The sequence below is a fragment of the Gavialis gangeticus genome, unplaced genomic scaffold, assembly GCF_001723915.1.
Source record: "Gavialis gangeticus isolate Ggan-Ray unplaced genomic scaffold, GavGan_comp1, whole genome shotgun sequence".
Classification (NCBI taxonomy): Eukaryota; Metazoa; Chordata; order Crocodylia; family Gavialidae; genus Gavialis; species Gavialis gangeticus.
The window spans coordinates 7,468,608-7,483,545 of record NW_017729018.1 but is presented as its reverse complement, the minus strand read 5'-3'; the positions used below and the strand labels follow the sequence as shown (position 1 = coordinate 7,483,545).

At 52.3% G+C, this 14,938-nt stretch overlaps 1 protein-coding gene across 1 annotated transcript; it reads left to right on the top strand.

Annotated features, from left to right (window-relative positions):
* Window positions 1-308: 308 nt before the first annotated feature.
* On the top strand, window positions 309-13,710 carry LOC109294841 (tyrosine-protein kinase ZAP-70). The gene is made up of 12 exons (XM_019513349.1): window positions 309-760; window positions 3,069-3,229; window positions 3,954-4,092; window positions 5,188-5,269; window positions 5,735-5,775; window positions 6,219-6,273; window positions 7,598-7,778; window positions 8,085-8,291; window positions 9,284-9,476; window positions 10,585-10,725; window positions 12,028-12,140; window positions 12,760-13,710. Exons 1-12 carry the CDS (start codon window positions 359-361, stop codon window positions 12,881-12,883), a joined length of 1,839 nt encoding a protein of 612 aa, XP_019368894.1. The 5' UTR covers window positions 309-358; the 3' UTR covers window positions 12,884-13,710.
* Window positions 13,711-14,938: the final 1,228 nt, after the last annotated feature.

Below are 14,938 nucleotides of genomic sequence, written 5' to 3'. Positions count from 1 at the left end.
GAAGGCCAAAAGCATGCTTATTAAGGCACTAACCTGGAGTAGGATAGACGGATATTCAGATATCTCATCTCTCTTTGATTTGGATCAGAAATCCCACTCTTGTTGAAACAGGTCTGGGAAGTCTATAACATCTGAATTACGACAGATTGAGATTTTCAGACAAACCTGCTTCGCCAAGGCAGATGGATGGGTACACGGGTCGGGGCTCTGAATTTCACAGGGGTTTGCAGACGACATCCTCCCTTTACATGTGTCAGCATTGCCCTGCAAAGTCTTGCTGAGGGCTTCTGCTTCTTTCTCCTAGATCCAGCCCAAGCAGCGTATGAGCTGGTCCACGGAGTCCCAGTAAGCATTCGAGATGCCCGATGCAGCCGCCCACCTGCCCTTCTTCTTCGGCAGCATCTCCCGGTCGGAGGCTGAGGAGCACCTCAAGCTGGCCGGCATGGGGGATGGCCTCTTCTTGCTGCGCCAGTGCCTGCGCAGCCTGGGGGGCTACGTCCTCTCCATGGTGTTCAACCTACAGTTCTACCACTACCCCATTGAGCGGCAGATGAATGGCACCTATGCCATTGCGGGGGGCAAGGCGCACTGCGGGCCTGAGGAGCTCTGCGAATTCTACTCCAAGGATGCCGACGGGCTCTGCTGCACCCTCCGCAAGCCCTGCACCCGCCCCAGCGGCGTGGAGCCCGAGTCCGGCATCTTTGACAACATGAGGGACAACATGGTGCGCGAATACATCCGGCAGACCTGGAAACTGGAGGTACCAGCACTTCCCACGCACGCACTGTCCACGGTTGTATTCAGAGCCCCGCTGGCTGCACTCACCTTCTTGGCCTCTCTAACACCAGCGCTTCCCTAGTCCTCCACCCAGTCCCTTCACTGCTAGGGCAAGTGGCTTCTCAGAGGCTCCTGCCCAACTCACCCTCCCTTTCCCAGTTCTGTCTGGATAAATTGCTCTGATCAGTGGCCTGGATGTTTGAATTCCTCCTTCTCTCGGCTCTGTCTCAGCGGCTGAGTTCCTAAGCCCCTGCGGCACCTAGGGGTTCTCCCAATGCCTCTGGCTGTCTCAGTTTCCCCATCTGGTCGGTGCCATGACTCCCATTTTGCAATGTGATGTACTCTGGGATCTAGGGAGGAAATGTGCTAAACAAGAGCTAGGTATTATTATGAGCCATCTGCTCCAGGGTCCTTACTCTAACAGTCTTAGACAGTGCAAAAGAGCAGACACAAAGTCCTCTTAAAAACACCTGGCTAATGTGCAAAGTTTCTTCCAGGGTCCAAGCATATTGGTCAGCTTATGTCTTGTCATGCACCTCTATTAGTGCACTAAGTCAGTCGTGGCAGGCCGGGTATCGGTGTGCCCAGGACACAAGGATCCAGTAGGCACCTGCAGCCCGGCATGCCAGGTCCTTAGACTACATTGCACTGATAAGCTCTGCCTCTCTTTGCCACCTCTGGGTGCTGTTGCATGGCCCCTTTCTCTTATGTGAGCACACAGGGTGACTGGAAGTTTCCTCTCTACCTGTACTACACTCTTTAACTGCTGCATTTATTAACGATGATGATTCCTCTCTTCTGTGAAGTAAACGGACCCAATCTGTATCATCTCAGATTGTATTAAAGGTATTCCAGGCCCCTACATAGTCTCATTGCCCAATTTTGAACCTCGCCAAAAAAATGCTTTTTTTCCCGTGGCAATCAGAGCTGCACAGAAGGAAGCACAGTGGGGGTTTCTATTGTGCCATTGTGCCATTATATCCCTCTCTGCCCCCCTTCTTCTGGACCTTAAAATGTTTGCTTTTTTTTTTTTAAAACCTCTGCTACTCATTGAGTGAAGGCCCTCATCGGGCTGCCCAAAACAACACTGAGGTCTTTTTCCATAGGCAATGCAGTTCATTTAGATCCCAGTGTGAGGAGCACATATTATTCCCTCCAAAGTAAACTCCAAACTTTGCTTTTGTCGACATTGCATTTGAACTGCTACAGCGCTGGCCATTGGCTTGGCTTGGTTAAATTAATTTTTCAGCAGGTCCTCACCAGCACCCACTGGGACGAGTGTCTAGACTTCAATGCAGAAATCGGCAGTGGTGTGAGACCAGAGTTAAGACAGCCCCAATCATTTTTGCTATAATCACAATAAGTCTTTTGACACAGCACCGTGCCTTGTCCGTGCTGTCCTGTGAGTGGAAGTTTCAAGCCACCCAAGGAATGTGGATCTCCATTTCCCATAAGAAATGAATAAATGTGGAGAGTGGCTCTAGCTTCCAAACCTCATTGCATCAGGGCTGCACAGAGCAGTGCCTGGAGCCGATGGAAACGAGCAGCAAGGAGTCAGCACGGCTCAGAGGGATGGCCATCGACTGCAAGAAAGGGACCGTTATGGGAAATTCTTCATAACGGAGACATATGGGTGGCCTCAAGTAGGGACATGCAGACTCCAAAGATAGATTGATGCCATCTACTGGCGATTGAAAATAATGGTCAATAAATCCGCGAGGTCTGTGAGCAGTTGTGCAGTGCAGATGACTTCCAGATTACATTGATTCTGACAGGGCCTGGGGAAGAGTGTAAAGGGACAAGGAGCAACCAGGAGGGCAGGACAGAGCTGGGAAAGGCTTAGGTTTGACAAGATCTATGCTGCAAAGATAACGCTGAAACTAGGGCTGTGTGAGCAGCTCTGACCATATTTCTCCAGGAACACAGGACCCGGGTCTGGAAGGGGTCTCTTGGGTCACCGAGGCCCGTGCTGTGCTTATCAGGTCTGATCCCCCCCTGGCCACCATGACCTTCCTCTTCCCTTGACTGCAAGCCAGTGAGTCCTCCCCCCTTCCTCACAACCGGCAGGCAAAGGATATGAGGGACCGGCTCATTTTGCTAGCAGAGTTACCCTGGGGCAGGATTCAGCCTGGTGTCACTATCGTGGTGACGCTTGGCTAGCACTTTATCAGTGACATCAGGCAGATTTGGGAGGTGCCCTGTGATTTTACCCTCCCCTGCCTGAGAAGATGCAGAAATCAAAGGAAACCAATGTAGCTACACAGCAAGTCTCATCTCTCACTTTCTTGCAGGGGGATGCCCTTGAACAAGCCATCATAAGCCAGGCCCCGCAGGTAGAGAAACTCATTGCTACCACTGCCCATGAAAGCATGGCCTGGTACCACGGCAACGTCTCCCGGGAGGAAGCTGAGCGCAGGCTCTACTCTGGGGCACAGCCTGATGGGAAATTCCTGTGAGTACCCAAATCACTGGGAGATGCTGCATGCCACGCTCTTGTGACTGCTCCCCCTTCCTGGCAGGGTATAGAGCTGGGGACCATCAGTGTGCAGCTGAATCCAGGGGATCTTGCAGTCCCCCAAGCAAATTCACATGTAGATGTTTGAAGAGGCGAAGGAAAGGAATGAACCTGGTGGGGCTCGGGCAGCAAAGCAGTAAAAACCCATCACCACTCGGCGTGTGTGCATCCAGGAAGAAATGAATGCACTTGGCCACTGTGGAGTTTGCATAGGGAATATCAGGAAAGACCCAGGGTTAGTGAGGCGTACTGAGGCTGTGCATGGGGCACTCCAGCTTCCTATGGATGCCTTGGGATCTGTGCACTCACAGGGAACAGGAGAGCCCTGGCGTTTGGAGACCAGCTGGGAGGGTGATGTTCAGGGTGCCCCAAATGTTGAGAGCTCCCCCGTGGCATAACTGGAGGGGGAATGATAGAGGCAAGAGCTCTGGGTGCTGAACTGGAGGGGGGAGCATGAAAAAAAGCAGTTGCCTGCAGCAGCCATGCATTCACGATAGCAGCAGCAACCAGAAGGCACTGTATTACTCTTTGCCCCAGATGCCTGGCCATGTCCCTCCACTGCTGGGGCTCCCCAGTTGCAGCCTCCCAGTGCAGAAGCCCTGCGGTTTCACAGGGTGAGCCCCAAAGCCAGCTACTAATAAGCCCCCACCTTCTCACACAGGCTGCGACAAAGGAAAGAAAACGGCACCTACGCTTTGTCCCTTGTCTATGGGAAAACGGTGTACCACTACCGCATCGATCAGGACAAGTCCGGCAAGTACTCCATCCCCGAGGGAACCAAGTTTGACACGCTCTGGCAGGTAAGGTGCTGTGGGACACTCTCTGCAGCTGGCACCCCTTTCAAGAGAGGGAGAAATTCTCCTGCCATACGCACCTCTAGAGGGCAGGAAACTTTTGCCTGAGTTTTAGGAGCTGGAGAGGGAGGCTCCATCTAGAGATATCAGTAGCCCCATCATAGTGCTCAGTTGCCTAGCTGGCAGTCAGGCCTCTGCAATAACACTAGTACCAGATACTAGACTAGGGGTCAGCAACCCCTGGCATGCTTGCCCAGCATGGCCATTTTGCTTGGCACACTACTGCCAGCCTGGGCTCCAAGCAGCTGCTGCCAGCCCCAGAGCCCAGGCTGCTCCCAGCAGGCAGCTAGGAGGCTGCAAGCCCCGCTGCAAGCAGACTGGCCTCTCGGTGCAGCCGGGAGGCTGCAAACAGCTGCTCCAGGCTCCGGCTTGCCGGCACTCTGGCACCCTCCAAGGTGGATGTGGTAGGTTTTTTCAGCACTCCAGCCAAAACACATTGCCTACCCCCCGTACTAGACAGATACCAGCCTTTCTGAAATAGTCCTAGCCTCATGATGCCCCCTGCACCTCTCACTGAAAGGCCCCATTGCCATATCTTTCTATGGAGGTCCTTTGGGACAGTGCCCTTGATTTCCAACATCCTTGTCACTGTGATTCCAAGGCGGGGAGTCTTGAGATGGCCCCCTAAACTAAAATGGAGTTGTCCCCAAACGTCTGTTTTCAGAGAGATGAATGAGGTGCAGGGGAAAGGAAGGGAGATGGAGGGTGGAGCACTGACTCGGGACCCTTGGCTTATGCCCCTGCTCTGCCTTCTCCCACCTGATTACGGATGACCACAGGAGACTGGAGCCTTGGGTCTGGGTCTCCCGTGTTTCAGGGCAGTGCCCCCAACCCCAGGCTCCATCTCTTGGCCTTTTGTAGGACCGTCAAACCTCTGCAAATCGTTCCCGCTTTGACGCGGCCAAAAGGCATCAAGGGCATTTTGACCCTCTCCACCCGTCTGTGGGAAAGAGCTACCATAAGCCACAGATGTTGCCCATAAGGCAAGAAGGCAGTTTTCCTCCGTACACTAATTTCCTTTCCTTCTGATTCCTGCCCCAGCTCGTGGAGTACTTGAAACTCAAAGCAGATGGACTGATATATAACCTGAAGGAATGCTGCCCTAATCCCAGCACCCCAACAGGTGGGTTGATTCTTCCGGCCAGAAGGGCAGAAACAACCTGCTTTGGTCACTGCCCTGACACCTAAACTCTCCAGAAGCACTGCGGTTTATCTCAGCCCAGGGGTTAAGAGTTAATGCTCCTGCGAGGCTCAGTCCGGAGCCCTGTTCATGGCACCTCATTGCTTTTCATGGGCTGGGGTCGTCCTGTCCCTGCTCTGCCGTTGGACAGAGGATCCTGCGCCCCTGGTGAGCCGGCATCTTTCATGAGCTCTAGGGGCTGCGCCTCATTCTCATTGACATTAACTTTCCCCTAACAACTAATTGCATCTGCATCCACTTAAAGGCCCCCATGAGGCCAGCGGTGTGGAGGGGGCCTTGTGGGGGCGCGAGGATGCAAGCCCCAGTATTTTTCCAGATACTCCTGTTGTATTACCCAGCCCAGCCCAGATAGAGAGCTAACAATAGCATCCCTTTCCTGACTTCCAGGCACTGTAGCACCGGTCCTACCAGCCCACCCCTCCATGACCGTAAGTATTGGGTCTATTTTTTCCAAGTGCTTTTGAATGTTGTTACCTTTCGGGCCTTGCGAGTAAAACCTGCCCTTCCCTGAACTAAGAATCTGGAACGGGTTTCCAAGGGAGGTGGCTCTCCCCAACCTTGGGGGTCTTCAAGAGGAGACTGGACAAGCACATGGCCGGGGTCACCTGACCCCAGCACTTTTTCCTGCCATGGGAAGGGGGTCGGACTCGATGACCCCTTGAGGTCCCTTCTGACCCTAGCATCTATGAATTCCCAGATTACGGGCCCATAGAGACAATGCTTTCACCCTCAGAAAGCCACAGAAATCCCGGGAAGTCCCTGGTCCTTGCTGAGACATCAGGGCATTTTGGAAGGTCCCAGGGCCCTTCCATGAGTGACCCTACTGTTTCCCTGCATCACCTTACATACTTTATCACTATTTCTCTGCCAGGTCCAGAGGCAGTTTTCAAGCCTCAATGCAGATGGATACACACCAGAGCCCATAGGTGAGCACCCCTGCACAGGCCTGTCTTTCTCTGCATACAGAGTGGGAGCGGGGTGGGCACTTTACAGGGCCCTTGCTGGATGCAAGCTGGTGATGCTGCGTTCCATGCACTGGCATATGGCATAGGCTGCCTAGAAATCAGGGCTCGTGGACAGAGGTGCTATCTTTTATGAGACCAACAAGATTTTTGCAGAAAAAAAAATTAATTGCAAGCTTTCTCCTGGGTAGAAATGAAAGTTCACATTTCACAGGATTTGACAGAGGGCTCAATAGATGGAAACACCCTCTGGGCAGAGTCTCAGCTCTCCTGTGAGGCTGTGATGATGCAAATTACCTTAGACAAGGGCAGGAGCAAGATCTCAGGTTTCAGGTGGTCAAAGTTGTTGCCTGCTTGGGAAAATATGAAGATCGCGTTTAAAAAAAATGAGCTAAAATTCGGTATCTTCCATGTGTCAGGTATCCAGGTTGTAGCTGTATTGGTCTAGAGGAAAAATCAATCAGGGCTCGTGGATAGAGGTGATATCTTTTATTAGGCCAACAAGACTTTTGCAAAAAAAAAATCTTTAATTGCAACCTTTTGGGCACAAGTAGGCTGCCAGCACACTATTGCCACCTTTGGGTCAAAGAGAAATATTACAAGGCTTATTTCTCACCCTGGCACCTGTATCTGATGTACAAAGGTCCCATTTGCTCCACGGGTCTCCGTATCACTTGCAATAATAGTTTTAAGCTATTTAAAGGCTATTTAAAATCCAGAAGTAAATCAAGCCTGGCCCATTCCCCCTCTGCAGCACTGCCAATAGGCCCAACCATGCAAACACTTTGGCATGTTATATGTAGGCTGCAATGGGACTGCCATGAGGGAAGCCATGCACATTATTTAATGTTGCAGACCCAGGGCCTGTGGCAATGGGATCATCCCGGAAGACAGCACAGGCTTGAAAATGAAGGGAGATGTCCAGGTGGGAAGGCCAGAAAATGGAAGAGAAAGGATGGGGTGGGCGGCTCAAAGACCTCACTAGAGGAAGGCAAGCTTCTTTGGGTAAATCTGATATCTTTTATTAGATCAACTAAAATAGTTGGAAACATTTTGTGGGGTACAAGCACCCTTCGTCCGGCTGAGGAATTGTCCTCAGCCTGATGAAGGCTATTTGTACCCGAAAGCTTGCAACGAGGAATTTTTTACTCTTAGTCGGTGGATTTACCCAAAGAGCCATGCCTGCTTACATCATTAGACCACAGTGGCTACAACCTATACCCCATCCCCAGAGGGAGGGAGGGAACAAACGGGCGGTGAGCAACCTGATCTTCTTCCCTTGTGGAAGGCGCTGGGAAATCACGCGTCCTGCCCATGGACACCAGCGTCTACGAGAGTCCCTACAGTGACCCCGAGGACCTGAAGGACAAGAAGCTGTTCCTGAAGAGGGACCACCTGATGATTGATGAAGTGGAGCTGGGGTCAGGAAACTTCGGCTGTGTCAAGAAGGGAGTTTACAAAATGCGGAAGTAAGTGCCTCGAGATCCGCAGTGATGCTGTGCAAAGGCACTGCGGGGAGAGGCTGACTGCTCCAGCTCCTCTAATCTGCTTTTCTCAGCTGGCGTCATCTTCTCTTTAGCTCTTCTCCCTGTCTCACTGCCCTCTACTCTAGTTCCCCAAAGGCTTTGCTTCCCCTTTTGGAGCAGCCCTGGAAGATCATTATTACATAGGGCTCGGCCTCCTGAGCGGCCAAGCTGCAACAGGATAGGATCCAGCAGATCAGCTGCTTGCTTAACTCACTCTCCGTGTGTGCTCCTGCTCTTGTCCCTGGCTAGGAAGCAGATTGACGTGGCCATCAAAGTCCTCAAGAGCAACAATGAGAGAGCTGTGAAGGATGAAATGATGAAGGAGGCAGAGATCATGCACCAGCTGGACAACCCATATATCGTCCGCATGATCGGGGTCTGTGAGGCGGAGTCCCTGATGCTGATTATGGAGATGGCCTCGGGTGGGCCACTCAACAAGTACCTGTCTTCCAAGAAGTGAGTGTTTCCGGGGGTCGTGGATAAAGCAGAACTCTCCGATTCTTCTTCCTGTCCAGGCACACTGTTGAAAAACTCAAAGTAACTCAAGGGTCCTGGCTTTGCAGGTGGAGGGATATGGGAAATAGTCCCTATAAAACCCTCTGAAACATTCCTGGACTATATTGTCTCTAGCATGCACTGGTACTGAATTTATGCATGCTGTGGTGTGAGACAAAGGGCCCACATTTGGGCCTTGCCTCTCCAGAGTAATGCAGACATCCAAGACTCATGCTCTATTTATGAGTTTGTGGGCATTAAAGTGCATTAAAGTGCTGTTTCTAATGTGCATTAAATGTAGTACCTCCAAGGTGAGTTACTAAAGGTTTGCATTAATGCACAGTAACAAATGTGCATGGTTTTTAAGTGACAATGCGCAATAGCCTATTTTTTACATCACGCTTTTTTACATGGCGCTTTAGTGTGCAATACAATAGGCTACTGCACATTAAAGTGCATGTGTAGATGCACCCTGTTTATCGATCAGCTGTTCTCATCTAGTCTAATCTAAATGCAAATAATATTGAAGAAACTACCACAGCCAGAACTCTTCGGGTGGGCTCTTCTCTCAAGAGCCAACATCCTCTGCAGCTAACCAGTTTCTCAGGTCCCCAGCATAGGGATAGCATGAGCTGACAATATAGCTGTGTTCCACCATGAAGGTAAAAGGATCATCTTATCCTAGGGACCACTTGTAAGAAAGGTGAAGGATTTCTTGGCTGGAAAGGTGTAAGAAAGGTGAAGGATTTCTATTGTCTCTAACCAAACTATTTTCTATATTGATAATAGCAAATGAAAATTCTCTTTTAGAGGGGATGAGGCTTCTGGAGCAGGAGAGTCCAAATGATCTGCTCACTGCAGCTGTGACTTTCCAAACGGCCGGGCTTCCAGTGTACTGACAGCTCCTATTAGTCTGTGGATTTGTTACCCTGCAGTTCCCTTTTCCTTCCCAGAGATGAGATTCCAGTGAGCAACATTGTGGAGCTGATGCACCAGGTGGCCATCGGGATGAAGTATCTGGAGGAGAAAAATTTTGTCCACAGAGACCTGGCAGCCAGAAATGTCCTGCTAGTCAACCAGCACTATGCCAAGATCAGTGATTTTGGACTCTCCAAGGCTTTGGGTGCTGATGACAGCTACTACAAGGTGAGTTGAAGCGTGGCAGAGGACTGCTGAAAGGGGCATGTCTACAGCCACCCCAGCAGGAGTCCATGCCTTTACCCCCATTTCTTAATAGGAGTTATGCATGCATCTTGCACACATGCCATTAAACCCAATGACCTATGACCTTTCTAGTCTTGTGCTGAGATGCAGGGTAGCACATCAAGATCCTTCCCAGGCCGCCTGCCGTGTGACTACACTAAATTTTTGCACGGTCAGGAGTTGGGTGCATGATGGTTTGGCAGACAGACTGGAAGACACAGTCCCTGTCTCAAGGGACCAGTTTAATATAGACAGGCATAATGCTGCACAATGGAAGTAGAGGAGCTGGAAATGCAACCGGGCAAAGAGAACAAGGCAGCAAAGAGAGGCAACAATGGGGTGTGATAAGGTGGAGTAGCAGGAGACGAAGATTATTTATGGCAGCCAGTTAGAGATATGAGAGTAGGAAGGGAAGAATCGGGCAAGACAGGCAGCAGAGGGGTGAAGGAGAGGTGGCAAATCAATCGCATGCTCTGTGGGCCGTGACCATCCTTTTGTTCCCTGTTTGCACCACGCCTCGTGCAACAGGGCCTTGATCCCGATCCACGGGGAGGCAAGGCACTACCGAGATAGAGACGGCAAACACTGTAATGGTAATTGCCAAAGCACGAGGCAGGATTGCCACCAGAGGACGCCCTTGGCTCAGCGATGTCCCCAAACGGGAGCTGGTAGAAAGGCAGGGCTCCTGCTCCGTGGGAAACGTGTTGGTGTCTGACCTGCTCTTCTCACAGACATACCATGCTTGTTCAGACCCGGGCTTTCGATCTCTCCATCGATGGAGAAACAATTCGTGTTTGGAACAGCACGTCTTCCCCCCCCGTCCTCCGCCAACCTGCAAGTGCCTGGGTCGTAGGGCCACACATGGTCCTTGAATGACGCCCGGATTTGGAATCGATTTGGCTGATTTGGCTTGGAACAGGAAACATTTCCCTTAAAAAAAAAAAAAATGTGTACAGCAAACTGGATCTGTGGCCAGGCACAGGGCATTACAATGCTTATCCAGCTGTCCCAAAGTAAGAGGTCCCCTCCTTTCTTTGTCACTCTGCTGCAGGCCAGGACAGCTGGAAAGTGGCCGCTGAAATGGTATGCACCAGAATGTATCCTCTACCACAAATTTTCCAGCAAGAGTGATGTGTGGAGTTACGGCGTGACCATGTGGGAGGCTTTCAGCTACGGGCAGAAACCATACAAGGTAAGCAAGGCAAAGACTTTCAGTTGAGTCACAAGCATCAGGGCCACGCTCTTTCCTCTCAGTAGAGCTGTGCATCCACACCAACCGCATGTCCTAACCACATCTGTCACTGCATGCTGGGAAGGGCCAGGTATGGTTATTCCCAGTATGGTGCTGGAATACCCAGAGGACAAGCATGCACAAGCCATGTAAACAGTACCTGAGACAAGTAGCAAGTAGCCAGCCAAAGTATTAGTTACCCAAGTAGAGCTCAGTGAATAGTTTACTTGCTGAAGAAATGTGATTTTGGTTTCCTGGAAGCTGTGCATGACTTGAGGCTGAAGCCACTGAAGAATTGAAGAAATATGATTCATAAAATAAGCAAGGTCAAGCTGGTTTCCCTGCACTGGTCAGTAGCCCTATGGGTAAGGCACTCACCCAGGATGTGGGCTGGGTGACCTCTTCTGTCCCCCCGCATCCTCCACCTCCTAGCCTGCGTCCTCACCACCAGGCTTGAGGGGACTTTTGCACAGGTGGCTCTCAGGCTCTCCTGTTGATGTTGCTCAGCCTGCCCGTCACATGAGTGCCCACACGGATGGGGTCAGATCCACAGTCAAACAGTCCCAAAATGGGGGGTGTCCAGGTCTGTGCTACTGGTTCCTCCATTAGAAAGAGGAGAAAGCTCATAAATGGGGCGTGCGCTCAGGTTTGGAAGGCCCCCCTGCCCCACACCTGCGATGCAGGAGCATCCTCTCTCTGCTGCTATGAATATTTAATCATTTATGCAATGGAGCGGCATCAACAGGAGAGACGGAGGAAGGCCCACTCCAGAAGAGTCGTAGCCCAAGTGGTAGGAGCACCTGGATGGGGCGCGAGTGAATGTATCCTGGTTCTGCTCTCGATCAGACAGAGAGCGGCTTCGAACATGAGGCTCCTGGGGGGGTGCCCTAACCACTGGCCGGCTGAAGACTCCTCCCCAATTGAGATGCTCATCCGAACATTTGGCGAAACCGTTTTTATCACTTGATTTCAGAGAAGAAACCAACAAAACATGGATCTGGGTTTCTTTGATTTCTCGTTCCATCTGCCAACTAGAAAAAAAAACAGGTGTTCACAAAGTGCTGGAAGCTGGGCAGGGCAGTCCAGCACGTATACCATATATGTATGGTATACCATATATGTATACCGGCATGTATACCATAGCCACTGCTTTTACTCAGTTACAGACAATTCCTCATGTGAGTTATTCTAATTTGCCTCCTTTCAGCCTGCCTGCCAGCTTGGGGGGCAGGGTCATTAATCTGCTTGATGGTCTTCCTGCAGAAAATGAAAGGCCCAGAGGTGATGAGCTTCATTGAGCAGGGGAAGCGCATGGAGAGCCCAGCAGATTGCCCACCGGAGATGTACTCACTGATGCAGCAGTGCTGGACCTTCAAGTAAGGCTTTCCTAGCTCACCTCCCTGCCGGGTCTCATCAGTCACGGGGTATGGCAGCACAAAGCAGTAGAGGCTTCTTGATTTCACAGCGTCTCATGAGGGATACCCCTTCGAGAGACTAACCTCTCTGCACGATCCCTGGGACTTCTCGAGCAATTCAAAGGAAACCCCCTGGGCCAACCTGGGTCCTTTTGAGAGGTTCACAGCTGTAGCCAAAGCAGTCGGTGCCTTCCCATGACTCCCCCAGAGCTGAACTTTGCAGCCTGGGCCCGTCCCTCAGTGCCATGCACCTGGTAACAGGAGGCAGAGCCTCAGAGGAGGCCACCGCAGGGCACGCAGGGACACAAAGCCATTTGCTCAGTGACCAAAGTGGTTGTCTCTACCCAGCTCCCATTAGATACCTTAAAACCACCAGCACAACTGGTGCAGTCCCAGCTGGGTGTCCAGCAAGTCAGTGGACCAAAGGCACTGACCCACCTCCGGGGTGACGCGAGGACCTCTTGACACATCTGGCAGGTCCCCCCATGCACCCTCCACACCTGCGCTGCGGGTCTGTCCTCTGCTGTTGGCTTTGGTCTAGACCTTTGTGCCAATCTTTGGTGCCTCCTTGTTCTTCCAGGTGGGAAGATCGCCCAGGGTTTGTGACTGTCGAAACCCTAATCCGTTCCTACTACTACAGCATCGCCGCCAAGACGGAAAAAGGGCCCAACCTGGAAGACAAGACATGCGCAGCCTTCCCTTGAGCCTCCTCCCTCTGCCCCTCAGCACGTGCTCCCTCTTGTACTGGTCTTTCTGGATGGGCGCTGGAGCTACTGGTTTGTTTCTCTCACTGATTCTTTGGAAATTCTCCAGCCGGCTGCGATGTCATGGGACACAAGACCCTCAAGGGAACTCAAACACAGCTCGCATCTTAGGCCACAAACAGCAGCCGGGATTGACAGGCTGGCACGTTTGAGGGACGGCACAGAACAGTGTTGCAGCCGGGTCCTACAAGCTGCCAGACCGCCCCCGTCTTGGCACTTTGCCCCGCAGCATCCTTCCCAAGGGTCCGCCATGCTGGCTCCCAGCTCTGCAGCACGTCAGATGTCTCCAAGCTTCCCCGGGGAAAGCTTTGCATCTGATGGGCAGCTAAGTTCGCCCTCCCAGGAAGCAGCTGGCATACAGCACCCCGCTCGCTGCCCTGGTTCCCAAGGGCGCAGGGCTGGGCACGCTGGGCACCTTTCCCCTTGCACACCTGCTTGTGCTGGTGATGCTTTGGGGAATGCACGCCATACCCTGGCGGGGAGGACAGCGGTGGCTGCTCTAGTGCATGCCTCCCAGCACTGCAAGGGGCATGCTGCTTGCTGCAGCCCTCTGGAAGGAAATGCTCTGCTGTGACTGGCCATGGCATCGCTCACCAAACCCATGAACTTCTGTGCACCAGCTAAGCTGCAAGCCCCTAGCCCCCTTTGCTCACCTCCTGGGTCCCTCCTGGAATTGCCCTGCGCCCTCGCACCCTGTCCTGGGCCGGGCACCTCTCTCTGTGGTTGAAAAATCCATTGACCCTACAAATAAACCAGTCTTATTTTGTTACTGCACACATCTCTCAGACTATTAAGGCCCGCTCCTCCCATGCAGGCATTTCAGCATCTCGTTGCTTCGCTTCAAATGCTCCTATTAGTGTCTCACTCCTACGGCCCGTGGGCTGTGTCTCCGGCAGGGTCCCACGGCCCTTTCGACCCTTAAGTCTGTCTGGCTCCATTCGTGCTTCGGGAAACAGTGAAACAGGAAAAAACAGTCCCGCTTTCCACTCCCCATAGCAGGGTCTGAAGTGCCCCAGGCAGAGGTGCAAGTCCCCCCGGCTGGAGGGGCTGGGCTTAGGGTGAGAAACTCTGCTGCGCTAACCACAGCCCCTCTGCAGGGCACTTCAGGAAATGGTTGAAATGGTGCCAGCATCCTCACCAAACAGGAGAGAGCTTGATGGTGTGAAAAGGAGGCAGAAACACCAGCCTGCTCTTATACGTACCCCCACCCCTCCCCTTGGCCCCCCCAGGCTGGCAAGAGAGTTGAAAAGGCAACGGCGAGACCTTGCCCTGTCCCGGGAGTACAGTTTGCTATGCAGACAGGCAAGCGATGGAGGTGTGCGCTCATGCAGAGTGAGCGTAGGGGGCTGGCGGAGCGAAGGAAGCAGAGATCTGCGATACAGTGTAAAGGGAAGCTTATCTCTCACCATCTCCTGGCACCCGCCAGGCGAGCAGTAGCTCGCGCAGTTTGCTCTGTCCAGGTGGGGAGAACAGCAGCTACAGCCTACCCAGGGCACGGCTTTCGTCTGAGACCCTGACCAGAGGCGGGTCTGCTCAGAAGGCCGCTGTTCCAGGGACATCCTCGGTTAAAAAATCAACCTCACGGGATCCCCAAGCATTTACCAGGTCAGGAGGAGGCTGTGTGCACCGAGCGTTCCCCTGGCCTTGCTTGCAGCAGTACTTACAAGTGATGCCCCTTCTTTCTCACAGCCCACACATTAGCTCTCACAACACCCTTGGGAAATAGGGAGCTGTTACCCTACAGAAGGGTAAACTGAGGCAGCGAGCGAGGAAATGACTTCCACAGCCCTGTGTTAGGGCTCAGTGGCAGAGGTGGGCATTGAACCCACGTGGCCCAACCACCCACTTCTCTTAGCTTCTAGACCAGTGGTTTTCAACCTGGGGGTCCGCAGACTATGTCTAAGGGGTCTGCGGAAGATGACTGAGATCAATCACAAGTCTGCGAATACCCACATGAACAATTCAAAGGGGTCTGCACCTCCACTCAAAATTTTT

Bases quoted from the DNA above. Each gene is read 5' to 3' on its own strand.
- LOC109294841 (XM_019513349.1), top strand. From the start codon at position 359: ATGCCCGATGCAGCCGCCCACCTGCCCTTCTTCTTCGGCAGCATCTCC. The intron at 5,776-6,218 runs GTAAGTATTGGG...TTTCTCTGCCAG, and splicing joins CAGCCCACCCCTCCATGACC to GTCCAGAGGCAGTTTTCAAG. The intron at 10,726-12,027 runs GTAAGCAAGGCA...GTCTTCCTGCAG, and splicing joins ACGGGCAGAAACCATACAAG to AAAATGAAAGGCCCAGAGGT.